General features: G+C 30.5%; 1 protein-coding gene and 1 long non-coding RNA gene across 3 annotated transcripts; one reads left to right on the top strand and one right to left on the bottom strand.

The window, feature by feature from the left end:
- Window positions 1-5,330: 5,330 nt before the first annotated feature.
- Window positions 5,331-7,527, bottom strand: LOC107946595 (uncharacterized). Of its 2 annotated transcripts, none has more exons than XR_001696963.2 (3): window positions 7,214-7,527; window positions 5,752-5,846; window positions 5,331-5,616 (listed from the first exon to the last, which is right to left on the bottom strand). It is a non-coding gene; the product is annotated as an uncharacterized lncRNA (long non-coding RNA). The 2 variants fall into 2 exon arrangements; XR_005921876.1 differs by having other exon boundaries at window positions 5,752-6,374; window positions 7,214-7,522.
- Window positions 7,528-16,165: 8,638 nt separating this feature from the next.
- LOC107946596 (bidirectional sugar transporter SWEET10) lies at window positions 16,166-17,907 on the top strand. The gene is made up of 6 exons (XM_016880993.2): window positions 16,166-16,331; window positions 16,447-16,483; window positions 16,586-16,796; window positions 16,894-17,055; window positions 17,143-17,262; window positions 17,369-17,907. Exons 1-6 carry the CDS (start codon window positions 16,289-16,291, stop codon window positions 17,603-17,605), a joined length of 810 nt encoding a protein of 269 aa, XP_016736482.1. The 5' UTR covers window positions 16,166-16,288; the 3' UTR covers window positions 17,606-17,907.
- The last annotated feature ends 4,067 nt before the right edge of the window (window positions 17,908-21,974 follow it).

The following is a 21,974-nucleotide window of genomic DNA, read 5'->3' as shown; positions in this document are numbered from 1 at the left end:
AGCCAATTTTTTTAAAACATTCTATTTCTACCTAAGCCTTTAAAAAAAACTTAAAATCCTCTCATCCTCTCATCTCCCCTCATCCCTTTCTCCGGCCGAATGGGCCACCATCCGTCGACGTGTCGCCGCTGTGGCCAGTGGTTGACAGCGAAAGAAATGGGCCTCTCAGCCCTTGCTTCGCAGCGAATGAGAGTTAGACTTTCAACCCGATGGATTGAAGAAACTTTAGACCTTTTTTAAGGCCCGATTCCGACGACGGCGAAAAGACCTATGCCGACGGAGCCACGAGGCGATTCAGGCACGTTTCTTCCCTTCTCTTTTTATTGTTTTATTTATTAAACAAAACAAAGACAAAAATAAAAAAAAAACAATCCGAAATGAAAAAAATCACCTTTTAAGTTTGCTTTTTTTTGTTTTTATTTCTCAGTGTTTTTTAAAAAAAGGAATAAGAAGCTACAAAGTTAAGATTTCAGTTTTTATAGCCAATCTAAACGATTCCTAATCTATTTTTTTGTCGTTTTTTCATTTGGCCTCTATTGCCGTTGTCGTTTTGTGCTTTGTTTGGTTGTCTGTTGTCTGCTACTCTTTGCAGGTGTTCTGACGTGCATGGGAAGGTGGCGATGGGACGTGACAACGGCGGCGTGCGAAAGGGAGGCCGACAGAACGTGCGGCGCTGGGGTATGGGCAGAGGCGTGCATGCGGCGCTGGAGGCTTAGGGCTAGGGTTTTTTGCTAAAAAAAATTTTAGTTTGTTGGGCTTTGGGATGTTATATTTTGGGGTTGTAATCAGGGTTAATTTTATTTGTATTTGGGCTCGGTTAATTGGGCTTGTTACACAATTGTAGGGCGATGTAGCTCTTTTGTATGGAAATCTCTTTGGGACACTTACGTGGAAGTATTTTCTAGTCAATAGGTTCTAGTTAACGGGTTCATTTTTGGAACGATACTTGGGTATCGCGCATGCTACCTCTTAAAAACTATTGCACTTTGTTAAGTGTAATGGATCATAATATGGTGGATAGAGATGAAAATTGAGATTGGGATACGTTTTCAAGTTATCTTAATGATTCCATCATATTACAGATTGCTATCATTGGCCTCCATTTGTGGGAGCGTGGAAGGATATTTGCGTATGGAAATGGTCGAAAACTAGGCAATTTTCAGTTCCGAAAGCTTATGAATTTTTTGCTCAAGGTAACCAGGGGTATCCTGATGATATTGACGGGGTCATTATGAAGATACAACCTGTCGATTGTGTGGGTCTTGGGATGAACCGATCTTCCTTATCTTACCGGATTGCCCAAGTGTAGCATCAGTTTGGAGGGAGCTCATACCTGTAATTAACAAATCATATTATTAGGTTCTTTACCTTGATTGGTTCTGTGCAAATATTACTAATCATGTTGGATTGTTTTTGATGACTTTGAATAGGAGACATTATTTGGACTTATGTGCTGGAAGGTATAGAAACAAAGGAACTTGATTATGTTCGGAGATGGAAACTTCAATGTTGATGGTATACTAGCACAATGATAGGGCTGGGCAAAGCGTGTTAAGCTTGTTGAAATGTAAGAGATTATAACTGAAATGGGGTTTGTTGCCGGTTGGATGGAAGCTGCCTCAAGCGAGCTAGATCAAGTTTTACTGTGATGATGCTGTGCGAGGGGAAGATTAACATACAGGTGTTGGTGGTTTTCTGAGAGATAGATTGGCTAATTGGATTACAACTTACAGTTAAGCGTAAGTTTCGTGCGCCAAGCAGAGGTGTAAGGTATCTTGGATGGACTTACGGTAGCCCAGGACAAGCAGAGTTGATGAGGGGAATAGACGAGCAATCCGTAAGAGACAATAAGAGTTGACTTCCATAGATATTTATAGTGGTAGCTAATGTCATCGCAGTTTTACTAGCTAATAAAGACCCAGGCTTAGTTCTTTTTAATTAACCGCCGATTAGTCTGTGGAATGGGATCATGAGCGAGGCTTTAGATATCACGTCTTCGAGGAATAGTGCTTTATAGCTTTTTGTTTCATATTGCCTTTTTTACAGAATAAAAAGTATGAAAATGGAATGAAAAAAAGTTTAGATATCTAAGTGGAAATATATATAAAATTCAAGAGGTAGTTCAAGGACTAAATTATAAATACCATAAATTTATATCAAAAGTAATTTTCAAATTTAATATTAAATTCAAAGTAATTAACTCTGAACATTAGACAATTTTAGGAGCCACCTAATGATCAATGTGCACATGATACAAATTAATCCCCTCCACTAATTTTAAGTTAAACGTCAATAACGACAAAATTGATGAAATTAGTTAAATATTCATTAATTACCCCCTATAACTAAGTCATAATTCAAACCAAATTTCTTTCTTTTTTTCCCAAAAATACAAATGTAAATTGCAATATATTTGACGCTTAGTGAATTAAAATGATTTCCATTCAGGGCGGAGTCAGAGAAATGAATAAATAAATAAAATTTGGATAATTTTTCAAAAATTAAAGAATTATATAAACAATTTTTCATTTTTGAGAGGCGAAAGATGTATTTGCGTTTGTACGAGTGCACTGTATTTCTAATAATGAAATATATATATATATATATGAAATGTTAAAATGTGTCATGAGTCAATGTAATTTGATAAAATTTAAAATTTAATCTCTGTACTTAAAAAGTTAAAAATTAAGCCCTCTTACTTTTTCATTTACAAATCTTGGTCTAATAATTAACATTGTTGGTATATTTTGTTAAAATTTATCAACTTGACATGTTGATTAGGCCACCTCTATATAGCATCACATATAATTGATGGAAAATAAATATTTTATGTTTATAAACTTGGATTGAAACTACTAAACTAATGGTGTTAACAATTGAACTAATTTTTTTAAATTTTAAAAAAGTAAAAGGATTTAGATTTTAACTTTTGAAGTATATAAATTTCAAATTTTATAAAATTATAAGGACTAACAACATAAAACTATTATTAAAAAAATTAAAACTATTATGTTATTTGAGAACCAAATATAGAAATCTCAACGTATCAGCATTTATCGCCTATTTATAACGTTTTCTTGTAGTATCGTTGAGTCGAGTCGCGATTTATTTATTATCTTTTCATTTTTGCCATATAACAATAATAGTAGTTACAAAAATATTATATATTTCTCATCATTAGACAATGATTTGGATAGAATTTACTAAAATCTGAAAAAAATTTATCCAAAACTCAATTCTTACTGATTAAAAATAACATAGCCTTATTAATATATGTTGGGTACAATAGTGAACTATATTGTATTTTCAAAAGAAAATATAGGTTTGAAATTGTTGATTGGAATAACCATAAATCTCGAACATGAAAAGTAACTCAACTCTTACCCAATAAAAACATTTTATTAAACAAAAATATTTTGCCACCAACTCGAAAAATGTAAAAAATTAGAATGCATTTTATTAATTAAAATTTAATGGTTACAATAATTAAAAGAACATCAGTTTAAACATGCTTGAAACGTGTAGTGTTGAGATATACTTCAAAATCTAAATTTTTTTCTGGACTTCTTTTGGTAGTGTTTGTGAACTAATAGATTTTAATCTTGTATTGCTTGATAGAGTAGAAAGAAAATTGGAAGGATGAAAACATAAGTTTTCTTTTCATAGGTATGTTTGATAGTAGAGATGGGAAAATGGAAATATATATAATTTTAAACTAATCTCTTTCATTAGAATGGAAAATGATCATTTCTCTTATTTTTTCTCCCCAACCAAACACTCAAAATTTATTTATTTTTTTATTCTTTCCAAATGCACCTAAAAATTTGTATTGATTATAAATAGATAGGAATCTCAATTAACGTCTGGTAGATTTACTTCCTATAAAAAGATACACTGTATAAATAATACATATATGTGGCATGCCTAGGCTCCTAGAATATGCTAAACAAAACATTAAAACCTAGAGCTAATCATATATATCTTGCCTACTACACTGCTACTATACTTTTAAATATAAATTTTTACCTATAAATTTTAGTAATTGTTGTCCTGAGATATTTACCTATAAATTTTATTTGGATTCTAGGTGGTAAACATTTATTTGGTTAATTTCATTTGGACGTAATGTATGGATACGTGTAGCCTAAAGTCAAGAAATTATTTTAAAAAGTCGAAATTAAATTCTAATTTTTACGAAAATAAAAATATAAGTTTATCATTTTAATAGCCTATATTTTATAATTTTTAAAAAATTAAATTAAAATTTTATCATTTTTAAGAGGTAAAAGTACAATTTACCCTTATTAATTTAAAATTTATGCATAATAAAATTTACACTTGGTAGCTCAAAGTTTTAAGCCTCGTCATTTACTAAGGGCCAGTTCTTCATTGCTTTTGAGAAGTGCTTTTGAGAAGTACTTTTCAGAAGTGCTTTTGAGAAGTGCTTTTGAGAAATTTGAGTGTTTGGCATTGCTGTCAAAAAGTACTTTTGAAGAATAAAATGTCCATTTTAGACATGAGATTATAAAATAATAAATATTTATTTAAATAATGTTCAAATTAGTTAATATTATGATATTTTAGTAAAAATATAAAAAAATAAATCATTATAACTTATTGTTAATATTTTAATATATAATACTAATTTTAAATATTTCTAAGTAATTAATATTAATTATTTATAAAATTTAATTATAACATATAAACTATATTTAAATATTTAAATATAAAAATTAAATATTTATAATTAAATATTGACACGATTGTATTATTATAAAAATTATTTTTTATTTTTAATTAATACTTTTAACACATTTGTATTATTTTATTTTAAAATGTATTTGAATATATAACTCATATTATATACTAACATAACATAGAAAACATAAACCTAACGAATTAAAATATTACATATATTTAGATTAAAGTTTTAAAAAGGGATAATATTTATATACCAAATATAAATACTAAAAATTTGTCAATAGCATTTACAATTTAAAGTGAATTGATTAAACTAGATGCTATATTTGATAAGCATATGAAAATGATTTGGTTATATTCAATAAATGATTTGTCAATAGCATACTTATATTTGATAAGCATATGAAAATAATTTGATTAATATAATACTTATATTTGATAAGCATATGAAAATGAAAGTCGAGACAAGCAGAAGGAAAGGATATAATTAAATGGTGTCTTTTGCTTCATTCCCACTTCCCTCACTTAGCTTGTAAGCTACCAGAAGGTCATGTCATTATTGATTTTAAAATGCTCGGTTAAGGTTCCCATGCATCCTACACTTACTAACACATCTGTAGCAATGCAACTAACAAAAGTTAGTCTTTGATCATACAATTATCCCAGCAAACAGCAAAGCATTCCAATCACTTTCAGCATTTCAAATCCCACTAATTTCGTACATACAGCGATCCATCATAGAGCTAAAGAAAACAAACTAGACTAGTACTATTTAAGTCCTTTCCTTCCCTTCTTCTGGATTCAAACACGGCCCCACTTAAACAAAACTGAGAATCATTGACAGGCACTCAAACAAACTGCAACAAACCCTTAGATTCTACATGTTTCCAAAACTGGTCTCCGACTTCTCCAATGCTACCACAAAAAAAATAAAAATAAGGCAGTAAGTAGAGAAGGCAATTCTAAACAAAGCCAGCACTAAGATGAACAGAAGCATGAGATACAGAGGAAGTCCAAACAGAATGAAGGCAAGAAAGAAAGACAGCTTACTGTTGTAGTTCAGAAGCTTCTCAATGAGGTCAAAATGAGTCATAAGCATTCTCCTACAGCAGTACCGAACCAATCCCAAAGCATCAAGAGCATCTCTGCATGTCAAACAATTTACATTTATAGCAATGATACATAAATTTAATTATGATTCGCATCAACTTGCAATTCAATATTATCAAATACATTCTTGGTCTCTTATCCTTCAGCCTATAACACTAACAAAAATTGATAATTTTGCATTTGGAGGGGCCAGTTAAAGCATGCAACACATGTTTTTAAAGCAGGAAACTCCATCAGCAGTCCCCTCTCTTAACTTTGGGAGGATAAAACTTACACTAACTCTTGATGTTTCAATGTTTACCTCTATACCTCAAAAACTAAAGCAAAAACTAAAGCTGATATACTTGAATGCTTTTCATATAAATTAAAAAAAAAACAAGATGAAACAAAAAACAGATCACATCGAATCCATCAAAGAATTTCCTGTATAATTTAAGCTTGCTAAAGCTATAAAATATCTAACAAAGAAAATTAAAGTTTGGTGCTTCATCTGGAAGCTTCATTGTGGCTGTTGTTTGGTTCATATTCTGGAGGACACCGTTTTCACCTTTACTAGAAATTACCTGAAAACCCAGCAAAATGGTTCGGCATGTGATGATTGTTTTTAATAAAATATCTAAATAACAAGGACAACCATTTGTTAGAAATTAGAAATTATGGAACATCCTATAGGGCCAAAATCTAAAGTCTAGCAAACAGATTTGAGCTATATATGATGACAGTGAAGTAACATGTAATATCAAACCAAAAATGAAAGCAGAAACAACTGTATATGCCATGATACAGACACGTATGTAAAAGAAGGGGAAAACAATATCATAAGCCAAATTACATCTCGCTTTACAAAATATTCTTGGACATAAGATATACAAAGAGGATATTGCTTTCCCAGAATCCCTATCACTTAAATTCTAACCTGCCTGATTATTTCCATTTTCAACATCACATGGAAAATTATAGAAAGTAAACTCAGAACAGAAAAGGTCTGGGACAAATTGAAGTCAAATACCCATTACAAAAGGTCTGGGATTTGCTTCCAAGAACAGAAAAAGAGTGGTCTATTGAGTCTATCTTTGAGTTTAGAGTCAGACAATTAGTTAGGAATTATGTTGTCTTGAGTTTACTATAAATTCATGGAAATTCCATTGTCATATTTCTACTTTCTTCTCTCGACTGATTCACAGCACAAGGGTAAAACCACGATTCTCCTATTCTTATCAACTAAAATAGTTTGGAAGAGTTACGAAGCGAGAAAAAGAGGCACAAAACAAAAGAGGCAGAGCAAAACAGCAGTAGAGGCACAAAACAGTAAAGCAAAAGAGGCACAAAAGCCAGAATTAAAAAGTAAATAAAAACAAAGCATAACTAATAATTAAAGAGAAGAAGAAGAAAACGAACTCACCTGCGGAAGAGGAACAAAGAACAGGAAGGAGCTTTCACAGCGAAAATGTGAAAAAAATAGGTATAGAACTTTCACAGCAGAGGAAAGAACGTTTTTCCAAGGGGGAGAAGACAGGTTATTTTGGTCATTTATCAGCCAAAAGCACTTCAAGCTTTTTAGATGGTGAAATTTTCAGCTTCTCCATCAGGAAAAAATAACGTTTGAGATGGAGAATTTTTTGAGAAGATGGAGGCCGTTCTTCTCTCCTTTTAAGAGAAAAGGACTTTTTAACGCAAAAGTCCATTTAAAACGCAATAAAGAACGGGGCCTAAAACTAACTAATGTACCTCCTTGGGATTGTGATTTGAAAATTTCCATAGATGAAAATTGTTTACAAGGAAATAGCTAAAGCTCGGTAGAAGTCAAAGAGAGATTATAAATTTCCCTTTTACCTCTCAACAATTAAATTTTTTTTATCAATCTCATTATAATGTTTCGAACTACTTATAGCCTCTCATCAACTCATAAATAGAAGGATAATACTTTTTAGCGCACTCAAACCCATATCCTCTTGCATTGGCAACAATACCCATATCAATTAAGTTAAGACTCAATCAACAACAATTCAAAATTTTAAATTTACTGCTTTTTTCTTTCTTTCTCGAAAGGATGTTATCATGGGTTAATCATTTCTATGGGTAGAAGCAAATACAATTTGGATGAACTGAATCTACATCTTACTATAAACATTTTTTGGGTAGTAAATAAGAAATACATGCCTAAAAATTAGGAATGTATAGGAATAAAATTCTCCACATGCAGAGAGCTATGAACATCCTCCTCTAGTAGTCTTCTTAAATACTTTGGTCAAGTAGTCAGCCACCTTGTTACTCCCTTCCAATATATGTCTGAACTTCACTTTCCAATCCAGAGTGCACCATTCATGTTTTAATCGAACTTAATTATACAATGTTACTAATTGATGCGAAACCATTTCAAATAGTATCAATTAGCATTGCATTATCACAATCAACCACTACCTGATTGAAGCCCTTTGACCAAACCAACTTCAAGCCTTCAACAATCATTCGTGCCTCAATTTGGAAAATATCGGACACCCTTGTTACCATATCGAAACTTGTAAACTAACTTTTGCTTGAACCTCTCACGACTCTCTCTATTGTCGCTTTATTATTGCTCATTGACACTAATCCATCATTATTTATATTTATCCAGCTAGGTTCGGGATGTTGTCACCCTTGTTTTTTTGGAAAAACAGGACAATTGTTTTATATTATCACTAAAATCAAAAGACTTAGTCCAAACAAGAGCTGAAGCAATGATTTCATGACTACTTCTACTAGCATTATTAAAGATGAAACCATTACGGCACTTCTAAAGAAATCAAGTCACAGTTGAGAAAAAAATTGGACATTCACCCCCCCCCCAATTCTTAGATTCCCCTCATTTGTGATGTAATTTGAAAAAAATATTCCAATTAAGACTAGGTAGGTACTAATGACTTCCAGGCGGTCTGAATGAAACCGCAACCCTTACTATATGAATTATTGACTCCACTGCCTTTCCACATTATTCACAAAAATAGAAGAAAATCATACATTTTCGTGTGTGCTCCTCATTTGTCAAAAATTTACTCCGGACAAGCACCCACATTATCCTATAAAGTCACATGAATCTCACTATAAACATTCTTTTTCCTCCTTGATGCTTTTGTCTGAAAAACAAAATCGGACCAAAAATTAAATTGGTCTGACTTTCTGTTTCGATCTAATAATTGCTTCAACTGGTTGCCACTTGTCAGTTTATCTAAATGGATTTTAATGTTAAATAAATGGTAAATATATTAACTAATTAGTTATGGATTTAAGTCTTATCACTTACAAAAATAATCAAATAATGATTAAATGTTTTATAAAATAAAGACATTTTTTATGTTCTCTTTTTCCCAATTTTTACTATTTTATTTTTTTAAGGTTAGCTTTAAGCAAGAGATTTTCTAGCTCAAGAGGAATTCAATTTAAATAAAACAATATTTCAAATTTAGATTTATTTATCAAATATATAAATATATATTAGTGAAATGGGTTGTTGAACTAATTTAATTTAAGCTTAATCTTAATTTTAAAAAGATTGATTTAATTTATAGATAAATTTAGTTCATTTGTTTTTTTTAAATAACCTTTTTATAGGTTTCAATATATAAATAATATATTTTAACACACTTAAGTTTACGTCCTCTTGCATTAGTAATAATATTAGTGTCAATGCAACTAAAACTCAATTAACATAAACAAATCTAATTAAATAGATATTGTAAGGCCCAACTTTGGCCCGGGCCCGCATAAATAAATATAAATTCCAAATATAAATTCAAAGTCCAATTAGTATAGTCCAGACTACAAAATTTAGCCCAGATCACTAACCCAATACAACCTAGCAACCCAAATTACAAAATCTAGCCCAATAACCAATTACTGGCCCAACGATGCAAAATCAGAAGTTGAAACCCTAGGGCAAACCCCAATGTCGCAAACAGGCACTGCCCTAGCACGAACCACGCCTTCGAGCCGCTCCCCACACGCGCCTCTGCTCTCACGTGCCCCTCTGTACCCTCCATATCCACCACACGTCCCCTCCATGTCACAGCTGGCCTCCGTACGTCGTACCTACGCGGCAAACAAACAAGCGCACACACAAAAGGAGCAGCAAAAAAATGATAGAAAAGGGACAACAGAGGGGATTTTTAGGGATTTCTTTTAGTTTTCTTTTGATTTCTTTTTTCTTTCTGTATTTTGGCTATAAAAAGCCAATACAAACACTGTAAAGAGTGGCATATTCGAATATAAAAAAAGAACGAAATACCGAAAGGTGATTTCTGGGTTTATTTTCTTCTTCATTTTGCTGGTTATTAGTTTCATTACTTTTCTTCCCTTTTCTGATTTTTGTGTTCATTAATCGATAGTTAAGAGAGAAACTAAAAAGAAAAGAAAAATCATACCTGGCGGTGGGATTTCGGCCTTCTCCGTTGTCATAGGAGAATAGGTTGAAATCAGAGGTTGTTCGCATGCTTGAGGAGCGCAGAACGGCGCAGAGTCTTTTAAGTTTATGTTTTGATTTAATGTAAACGGTAGTTTAAGGGTTTTTTAGTTTTAAACGCAGGACTTAAAACATCACCGTTCAAAGCCAATGTAATGGCATTGAAAAAGTGTCGTTTTGAAGACCCGATCCGGGAAGGATCCGCGCACTATGGATCGTTTGGTTTATTTACTTAATGAGTCCTTCCGTGTTTAATGAAATTATGATTTGACTTCTGTTTTTGATTTGTAATTTATACCTCGTATTTAATTCTGTATTCACTTAGATCCAAATATAAACGGCGTCGTTTGAGGCCGGGACCGGTGGTCTCAAAACGGTGTCGTATGACACTAGCACCCGCGCGGTGACCCGACTCGGGGAGGGATCCGCGCAGTTTTGTTTAAAGGTCTATTTATGCAACAGGTCCTCCTTTGTTTTATATTGTTTCAATCCGATTTCTTTTTGTTTTTTTTTAAATTATACCACATCTTTTATTCTGATTTCATTTTGGTCCAAGATCAAACGATGGTGTTTTTGTCCTCTGGATTTGAACTTTTGAAGTTGCGTGTTTAATTATTCTTTTGGTCCTTAGTTTTGGATTGATTGTAAATTTAGTCCTTTGAATGCTGCGGTCTTAATTCAATCATTTTTTTTTTATTTTTTAGTATTTCATTTAATTTTGTAAATGTTTATTGTTTTTACGATATCAAAACCTCTTATTATTATTTTTTTGAATTTTAAATTGAGTTTCAATTCAAATTTAGTTTTAATAGTATAATTGCAAATTGGATTAATATCTATTTTAAATTTATTTATAGTATATTTTAGCATTCGTTTGACATTGTTTTTTTAAGTGTTAACATAATTCTAAGATGTGATATATTTGTTCTAAATTATTATTTTAGTTTATCACACGTTTTTTAAAAGAAATCTAATATACTATTATTTTAAAATTTATCTTGTATTATGTATTGTTATGTATTCATTATTATTTAGATTAATCATTTTCTATGTAAATTCGTTATGTCACATACATTCTTTAATATTTTCATTCCATAATAGAGGTGTTCATGGGCCGGGCGGCCCGGCCTGGCCCGACGGCCCGCCTGAAATATGGGAGGATTTGGGTAAAAATATAGGCCCGAAATATGGGCTTGGGCAAAAAAACGAGGCCCGATTAAAATACTTTTAAAATACTTTTTTTAAATTTTTTTAATTTTAAAATTTTTTTAAAATTTTTTAAAATACTTTTTTAATTTTTTTAATTTTAAATTTTTTTAAAAATACTTTTTTTAATTTTTTTAATTTTAAATTTTTTTAAAAATACTTTTTATAATTTTTATTTTAATTTTTAAAATAAATTTTTGGTATTTATTTAAAAAATGGGCCAAGCCGGGCCGGGCCCGGACTTATGAATTTTTTCCCAGGCCGGGCCTGGGCAAAATTCTAAGCCCATATTTCGGGCCCAGGCCGAAATTTTTTTTGGGCCCGGCCCGGCCCAGCCCATGAACACCTCTATTCCATAATATGTTCTTCTTTAATTTCACTCATTATATTTTTATATAAAAATATTTTTAGCATGATATTATCGTATACATGTATATAATTTTTTTTAAATATCTTCATCTATATTTTATATATGTCAACTTCTACATATTATATTACTTGTCATTATTTATATTGAATTTTCATCTTATGCGTACTACTTGTAAATTAATAAATGTATGTTAGTTGTTACGAATTCATTTCAAAATATTGTTCTATAATGTTATCATCATTTTATGTCAAGTTTATTTTAAGTTCATGTGTAATGTGAATAAAATCATTATTGTTACTTTATTTGTATTTATTTACTGCATATTTGGCCACTTCTTAGTCTAAGTTTGAATTATCATTTATCTTTTACATTACATATTTCTTTTAAAAATTTTACTTTCATCATCCTATTTCATATGCCCTAATTTACTGGGTTCCAATTTTTCTCGATGAACTTAGGTAGCCATGTGCTTATTTTATTAAAATCATACAATTTTAAAACTAAGCATTTAGGATTTCAAAATGCCGAATCCTAACTTATTGGATGTGACATTCTGTTATCCTGATTTTAAAATAAAGGCAGTGTTTGGCGTTTAAGAACCTCGAGAAATCGAAACCTAACTTACTGGATTCTGATTTCTCATTTGACTTAAATGACCAAACAACCTCCTCAAGATGCATGAATTTTGAAATTTAAAAATTAAAAAGACATACCTAATTTTGACAATTGAGTTGTCACACCTTAACTCATTGAGTGTGACAATTTATTTCTTCGAAGGAAGTACGTCTTATCATTCAATTTGGTTTATTCAAATTTAAACTTCAAACGATCGTATTTTAGAATCTTTTCAAAGTTTCGACACTAAGACATTAAACAATCACTTCAGTACCAATTTTGGGCATCACGAGGGTGCTAACCTTCCTCGTGCGTAACCGACTCCCGAACCTATTTTCTCGAAATTCGTAGACCAAAAAATCATTTTAATGGTGAACCGGTCACACCTTAATAAAAGATCGGTGGCGACTCCTATTTTATTTTCAAAAGTCGATCCCCATTTTTCAAAATTTAAAATTAGTTTCGACAGATATATTCGATTAAAAAATTTTAATCATACTTTAATTTAATTATAATTTCGGATATATATAATACCACATTTATTCATTTTAAAAAATATTCCACATCAAGCACTTTCCATCTCTCTCATCCCTCATTTCTCGTTTTCCGTCAGTAGTATAAAGCTCAAGAACTTATCTACCCTTTTTATTTAATTAATTAATTATTTTTTTTTTGGGTGGTGGGCTTTCAACTTTCCAAATGCTAACCTTATATACAGGGTGGAAATAAATCCTTATCCTATGCCTGCCCTGCCCAATTCTTCGGACCAAATGCTATGCTCAAGAAAAAAAAAAGTTGCTTGATTCATTTGCTGATAATAATAGATTATTTCATAAATGATAAAATGGAAGTTAATCTGACCTGAAAAATAAAGTTGGAAAAACATTATACGAGAACTAAAATTTAGTTGATACGAGAGAAATCTTAAATTAAGTAGTTAGTTAAACCTAATAAAGGCAGCCATGCATGTTGCCCACACCCACCATTGCTGCCCACTTTGGATTCTTTTTCTTTTCCGGAAATTTTACGTAATGAACATACGATTTATATTAAATTAAATTAAATTAAAATAAGAAAAGATATTTCGTTCCCTCCTTATTGTCGTATGGATGATGTTTTGGATAATGTAATCCATATTTCATTCTTTTTGCAAATGCAAGTTGAACCTGGATTAGCTTTTCGGATTTTAAACTACTTTCACAATTTTTTTTTATTTCATCACTTTAAAATTCGTTATACTCACTAGAATTTTTAATTTCTAATAACTAATCGTTTGTGGAGTGACAAATCACTTACTTTCCATATCAAATTTCCAATCAACACAAGTTCAAACTTACACAAAATGATACACTTAATTTATATATATATATACCATGATGTAGGTGAACATTTATAAAAATATATCAACAAATGATGATTATTAGTGGAGTGGTAAGAGTTTTCTATATGATTGTTGGTCTTGTATTTGATTCTTAAATAATGTTATTCAATTGTTTTATTTAAAAATTATATACAAGTTTGAAAAGATAAAAAAATACCCTAATAATAATATTAATTACCCTTTAAAATAAGAGCATTTTTAATAATTTTACAACTAAATTGGTATTGAGTTGATTCGTGACACTTACTCATTTAGCCATTGTATATATAGTATATATATAATTCTGGCATTGTCATCTACTACTTTGGCCTTGAAGATAGATTTATTCATAGATCGGATTTGGCTAGACTCTGGCCCATATTATTTTTTCAAAATTTCATTTTTTTTTACAACTTAAAAACTTATAAATGTTTAAAATGATTTAATATATTAATATTTAAAGATGGAGTTGAAATAGTAAAATCCTTAATTCATATGGGCCAAACCTATTACAGTTGACAAAGAGTAGGAGTCCTGTATTTAGAATTAACTGTGAGAAGATAAAAAGAAAAATGAGAAAAAAAGAGAGAAATGTTGCTTGTTTTGGTAAATAAGAAGAACATCAAGATTATGTTGCATGGTGATGGTGGATGGATTGTGGAGGGTTGGATGGGGATGGATCCATTCAGTTCATGCCCAAGCAAGTGCGATTACACCTGGGAGTAAAAAGATGTCACTAAAAATCATGCCTTTTAAGATCCCTCAACTCAAAAGTACTCGTCAGACGGAGCAAGTGGGTTAGATTCTCTTTATGCATGGATATCCATTATGCATTCCTATGCAGTTTTGTGTTACCCTACAGCATCCCATCACCATACATACATACACCATCATAATCTTTTCTCCTCGAACAAAATTTCATCTGACAAATAATTTTAAAAAATCAAAATACGATTAGTTTAAACATTTTCATGATTATAAGTATTAATAATCCAACAATAGATTACGTGGGTCTCAATTTAATTTATTGATGAAAAACAAAATTACAAGACGAAGAACATTCAAAATCTTAAAAGTTCATACGTGTTTAAGCATAAATCATTGTATTGATTACATTATATTTGGATTTATCGAGTGACTAATCTACCTATAATGTTTTTTGTTTTTTTCCTTTTTTTGTGAGACTTGTATCTCATTGATGATCATTTTTTTAAAAACTTTTAATAAAATTTTGACTTAACATAAAAAGAACATTTAAGCATATAGTCTTAAATCGAAGGTCTTTATCAAAATCATTTTAAACCATGTGTTCATATATACTATGTTGTTATGTGGTACTGGTATGGTATGATATAATGGTAGCAGGGCAACTTTTTCTAAATAGGGCAATAGATACCCAAGTTGTGGAGAGGAATGAGGAAATTACACGAACCCAAATGTGACCCAATCAAGTGTGAGTTGTAAACCTTAAAACCACATGGTGGGTGACACATCATAAAGAGATCAATGTAGGACCCATATGGGAGCATTGTGTAAAAATATGTGTGTAGTAGGAAATATATAAGGTTAATGTGATGTAGGGGGGTTTAATTAGGTGGGGATTAGGGGTGCTTGCATTCAATTCAAGATCAACCGTCCTATTTGGGATTAATACACCTTTGTCTATTGCTAGCAAGGGAGCTTATTTGGAAGTTTAATTACAAAAGCTCTTTTTGCCTATTAACACCTTTTGTATTTCTAAAAGCTCACTGCCCAAGAAAAAAACAAATTAATACTCTTTTAATGCATGCCACACATTCAAAAAATAATAATAATTAAGTAGACTGGTTAAATCATGATTTATTTAGAATGACAAAATCATTTATCAATTCAATGGTTTTATGATTTTTTTTTGCTTGCTAGAATTATGATTTTATATGTATATTTTTAATTTTTATTTATAATTAATGATATGTTATTCTTTAATCATTGAGTTTTATGTTAAATTTTATACTAGAATTACAGTTTTTTAAATATATGTAAATTATTTATTAAACAATAAATTTAGGGTGAATTCAGAATAACAATTTTTTAGGTATATATATCACGCTATACTACAGTATATAATCTCACCGTCATCATTATTTTTACAATAATTACAAATAAACTAACCTTTAATATCAAATTATAAAAAATACAATTAAATTCAACATGAATTAGAGGTGTGATTTGTTATTTTTTTTCACAGCAATAATCAGATTTAAAAAGTAAGGAGAATTAAAAATTCAAATATTGCGCATGATAAAATAAAACTTGACCTCCCTTCTTTGTCGTTTCCTCATCCCCAGCCCGTTCTCCTCGGCTATAAATATAGACCTTGAGAATGCTTCACAAATCGTGGAAGTAAGAGGTAGAAAGAGCTTCTTCACTTTGACAACAAATACTCACTTTCTCTTACAGAGATTGAGAGAAAATCACAAACACACAATAATATAGCACAGTGATCATCATGGCTCTTCACTTGTCTTGGGTTTTTGTTTTTGGTATTCTAGGTATATACACACACACATATTCTTCATGTTTATTATTCTTCCTTTTAGTGAATATTATCAGCTTTACTATTCAATCCCTTTTGACGTTTCGTTAATTTGTCGTCATGTTTTCTAGGCAACGCTGTTTCATTCATGGTTTCCTTGGCTCCACTGTGAGTTTTCTCGTCAGCTCTATTATTTTTATTTTGCTGGATGATGTTAGTGAGAGTTTGTGTTATTAATGGAGGGTATTATGTTATCCATTACTGTTTCAGGCCAACATTTTACCAAATATACAAGAAGAAAACATCGGAAGGTTTCCAGTCGATTCCCTACGTGGTTTCGCTCTTCAGTGCGATGCTTTGGATTTACTATGCACTGCTTAAGAAAGATGCCATTTTCCTCATTACCATCAACACTTTCTGCGTTTTCATTCAAACTTTTTACATTGTTACTTACTTTTACTACGGCCCAAAGAAAGAAAAGGTAACACTCTCTTTACATCCATCAATTACTTCTCAACATATATATATATAGTTTATACATATCTGATTCAAATACGTTGAAATGGGTGAATTTGCAGATCGTCACAGTGAAGCTTATGCTTCTCTTCAACGTTTTCGGGTTCGGAGTTATCTTTCTCGCAACTTACTTCCTAAAAAACCCTTCCCTTCGTCTCCTGATTTTGGGTTACATTTGCATGGCATTCGCTTTGGCTGTGTTCGTCGCACCTCTCGCCATTGTGGTGAGGATAACTCATCAATTTTTAAGCTAATAATTAACATAATAAAAGTAAACCCTTTAAACTAATTTTTGATTTTTTTTTTTGCAGAGAAAAGTCATAAAAACGAAGAGCGTTGAGTACATGCCATTTACTTTATCAGTGTTCCTCACTTTAGGAGCTGTGATGTGGTTCTTCTATGGCCTTTGTTTAAAAGATATGAATGTCGCCGTACGTTAATTATCTCATTTAACCACAAATCAATTGATTTAGACATTTATATCTACTTTTGTTTTTTATCTTTAATGATTGTGGGTTCACGTCTAATCAACAACAGGTTCCAAACATCCTCGGCTTCATCTTTGGAGTACTTCAAATGATACTTTATGCCGTTTACAAGAACCATCCCAAGAAAACAGTGGAAGAATCAGATCCCAAGCTTCAATTATCGGACCACCCAGTCGTCGTCGTTGATGTTGCCAAGCTTGGCTCGGATGTAAATGCCGTCATTCCTAACTCAACCAAATCTAACAACGGCGGAAGAACTGAAGGGAATGCTTTCAACAAAGTTTAAAAAAAAAAAAAAAGAGTTTATTTCGAGTGGGTGATATGAAAAGAGGTTTCCACTTGAAACATGTCTTTAAGCTTACGTGTTTACTTTGATTTTTGCATGGGCTGAGGTTAACCCATGCAAAACAATAACTTTAAAAAAAAATTAATGTCTAATAATGTGGGTTTAATTTCTTTGTCTTTTCAGTCAACATCGTGAATCTTTGTCTCTCTTTCATTTCTTTTCAAATCTATAATAATCATATGTAATCTGTAATTAGCATTCTGTACTTACTGTTTTATTAATGAAACGTACTTCTTTTATAATTATTTTCTTCATCCTATGTTTTTCATGTTATTACGGATTTTAATATATTTAAATAATAAAAACAAAATTACATATAAAAAACCGAATTAAATATATTAAGTTACACTTTTATTTGGATTTAATAAGAAATTATTTTCGGGCATATAATTTTGTTAATAAAAAAATCTCTTACTTTTAAGCCTTTAAGCTAGCCAAAACAGAACAGTGAAGACTTTAATTTACTGTTTCTTTTGGCCACTCATTTATGTTTCTTGTCTTTTTTCCTACCGAAGATTGAAGTTAAAAGGACAAATTTGGGTTTTGACTTTTTTTTTTAAGAAAAAAACAAAATTCTAAACATCCTTCAGAATTCTCAATATATTTATCTTAATTTTTCCATTTTAATTTGAACAAATTATCCCATCGATTGTTAGTGAAGTTTTTTATCATTATTATTTTATTTTATTCTCATATATAATAACATTATTTATATTAAGATCCATTAAAAATATGAGATATTAGTAGATTTTATTTTACACTTTACCCTAATTAAATTATTTTAATTGTATAGAAATTGTTTCAATCCTAAAATTTTTTGTAAAAGAAATTTGGGACACCTAAATCAGTAACATATTCTTAGGTTGAACCTCGTAGATAAGAATAATGGTGATTCGAATCACAATTATAAAAGATTGTTAATAAGAACAACAACAGGAGCAGGTGTCTTGCTGTTTATCAGGTGATGGCTCTTCGAAAATTGAACGGGCTGAAAATATATTGTAATGGATTATAAATATTGAGATTGGAATGTAAAAACATGTAATATATATTATCTGTGGAAGGGTATTTTAAAAATTCTTCTACTGATGGGTGTATTATATAATATTGATCATAGACTTATTGTTTTGAAATGGTGCAAATGGAAGGCCCACAAACAGGAGCAGGTGTCTTGCTGTTTATGAGGTGATTATTTGGTTAATGCCAAACCTGAAGCACTTCCCAGCATCTGGTATTATTTACTCATTATCTTCTGTTTGGGATCCCAGCACTTTATTGCTTAATGACAAACCCATGCCCACTATGCATATCTTTCTGAAATTTCAACTACTCAATCATTGGGGTACTTCACTAAATAATTTCTTACCATTTTATTGGATAAGTCAATTTTGGCATGTTGAACTCAATCTAATTCCAACATAATCGTATTACAAATTTTCAGTTTTATAATCACGGATTTTTTTTAGTATATAAAAGCAAGATAGTTTGATTTAGGGTATACCTTCTTTGGCCAAGGTGATCCACTAACCCACATTTTGCCAATTTGGTGTTTGTACCTTGTGAAATTGATTCTTTCTTTAATCCCTCTAGGGTTTTATTTTTATTTTAAAATTTTGGCTCTGTAGAGAAGTACCTTTTGCACTCAAAGATTAAACAAGGAGGGCCTGCCTACCCTCCTAAGTCTAAATCTAAAATAGTGGAGAGTCTCAGATTCTTGTATCAATAGTGTTCAATGACTCTAAAGCACAGTACCTAAATGCCCCACCACATCAATTTTCTACCATGCTGAAATTTTAAACCAAACAATGGGAGGGGATTTAAATTTCTTTGAGAAAATTATCATAAAATTCAAGTTTTAGTTTAATTTATTTGTACAAGATTTCTAATAAGATTCTATCCTCCATCCCTAAGTTAAAAATCACTTTATAATTTATACAAAAGAATAAATAAATAAATAGAAAGCAAAAATTTCTTTTCTTACCCTAAGCTTACAACAGAGTTTGAGATTTAATATTTAAGGTCAATTGAATTCTAATTTAATTGACATTAATTTTATTGCAATAATATGAAAGATGTGGTTCAAACGTACTTAACCCCATAATACCCTTTATTGTTAAAAAGAAAAAGAAAAAAACCTTCTCTACCCCGAGTAGCAATCACATATAACTTCTTTCCGATCCCCAAACTAACTATCTCTCTATACCAAAAAAGAAAAAAAAAGATTGTAGAAATTTTCTTTGATACCGTACGATTCTTTGGTTGAATACTAAATCATTAATTTAAGTGGTCATTGCTTAATTTGTTGAAAATGTATGTGATATAACCCTTTTTGGTTAAAAAAGAGAGGTACTATTTGTTTGGCAAGGTTGTCCTGGTTGAGGAAATTATATAATTGTTCATGTTCAAAGAATTGGGTCTCATTGTTTCAACAAATTAGGCACTGTTTTTAGGGCCCAAGGTGTGCCCTACATCTTAGAATTGATAGTGGATTGTGGGGAATATTGCCCTTAACATAATAGGTGTCGATGGATAGAACCATTCCCAGATCAAATTAATTGTTTCTTTCCCCTTTATCATATATATATATATATATTTCCTCGGATAAAATTAATATTAATTAACATCAATATACTTCTAATAAATATATATATTCATTCTTTTATTGTTGGTATTGTTGATGCTGATAAATTGATTCATTTTAAATGAAAACGAGAGAAATTAAATTCGAGTGTATTGGATACATTTTCTCGTTTGGGTTTTATATTTTCTTTATTCTCACTTTACTTAGATTTTTCGATTTTAATGAATATATAGGCTGTGATTTTTAAATAAAAATTTAGCTAATGTATAATTAATTAATGGCTCATAATGATTGATGCAGATAATTAATGAAGATACTAAAATGTTTTACTTATGGTTTATTAATTTAAGTTTTTAAGTAGATTAGTATATAATTTTATATAATGTTTGTAGATTAAATGATAATAAATTATTAAAAATTTTAAAATAAATCGACGAAATTTAAAATTTGATGATTTATCATAATCTGACTCATAATAGTATATAAAATCATAAAAGAATATAAACATTATATAACTTCATGCGGATTAAATTCTATTTTATTATAAATATAAGTATTTATATTATATATAGTGGTTGATTAAGTTAATGTCACGATCCAATTCAGTTGTGAAATTACTTTAAAAGGTAATTTCATCTTTTCATATTTCTATAAAGTATTTAAATAAAATAATCGAAAAATATTATTTGAAAAGACCAACAAATTTATAATAAAAAAAACCTTTACTACCCTACTAATAATCATATTGGTTGATATATATTTCTTAATATAAAATAGATTCTATTGTGGGTGTAAATTCAATTATTTTTTATGAGAAAACATTTATTAATACTTAGGATTTAAACCCTCATACACACCTCACCAAGATAAGAAAGAAGATATGGGGAGGTGCAGTTGAAAGATATTTGCATTGCAAACAACAGCAAAGTAGCCTTTTTTAGCCCAATAATTTCCCCGAAAGCTCATGTAGGAAGAGATGAAGTTGGATTTATCTCCTAAATATAATGTGTTAGAATTTATTTGATTAGAAGGCACTAAATCATACGATTTGAGTCCCCCTTTTTTAAGTTTTTTGGAGGGATAAGGGCTGATTTGCCTCTAAGTGGAGGCCGCACGTCATACATTTCTTTATAAATTTCCCCTTTTTTCACTCAAATCTCGTGATCCAAAAACAAAAAGGATATTCTAATAATTGAGATTGGTATCTATGCTGGCCAATCTATTTTCCTCTTTATTTAAATTACAAGATAAGATATATGAGGTATGGTTTTAAGCTTAGCCCTAACCCCCACACCAAATTTCCCATGCAAAAAAGGAATTTTTAAATAAATAAAAAGATTTTCTTTTTCTTTTAAGAAAAAGAAATGCTGAATATTGTGATGATAAGGTTGACACTTTGATATACAAATGGCGTCAAGTTACTAAATAATTTCAGTCATAAAATATGAAAAGGTTAATAAGATCTGAGACAGGCAAGGAGAAATATAATACGTCATGATAAATGCTTTTTTCTTTCTCTTTACCATTTCGTTTTTGCAAAGTTGAGACGATAAGATCACTCTTACATAAGCATATGTTTTTCTTTTCTTTTCCACTCCTTTTTTTGGGTGTTAAAGTGCATCTCTCTACTAGGGTTTACATGATTATAATATGGGATTATTGTTGGCTCAATCATTGGTCCGACTAATAAAAAAACTGTATTCAAATTTTTTATAAACACTAATTTCG

This window comes from Gossypium hirsutum, chromosome D12, assembly GCF_007990345.1.
Source record: "Gossypium hirsutum isolate 1008001.06 chromosome D12, Gossypium_hirsutum_v2.1, whole genome shotgun sequence".
Classification (NCBI taxonomy): Eukaryota; Viridiplantae; Streptophyta; class Magnoliopsida; order Malvales; family Malvaceae; genus Gossypium; species Gossypium hirsutum.
The sequence above is the reverse complement of the archived record's forward strand: the minus strand, read 5'-3'. Positions and strand labels throughout refer to the sequence as shown.

Bases quoted from the DNA above. Each gene is read 5' to 3' on its own strand.
- LOC107946596 (XM_016880993.2), top strand. From the start codon at position 16,289: ATGGCTCTTCACTTGTCTTGGGTTTTTGTTTTTGGTATTCTAG. The intron at 16,484-16,585 runs GTGAGTTTTCTC...TTACTGTTTCAG, and splicing joins ATGGTTTCCTTGGCTCCACT to GCCAACATTTTACCAAATAT. The intron at 17,056-17,142 runs GTGAGGATAACT...TTTTTTTTGCAG, and splicing joins TCGCACCTCTCGCCATTGTG to AGAAAAGTCATAAAAACGAA.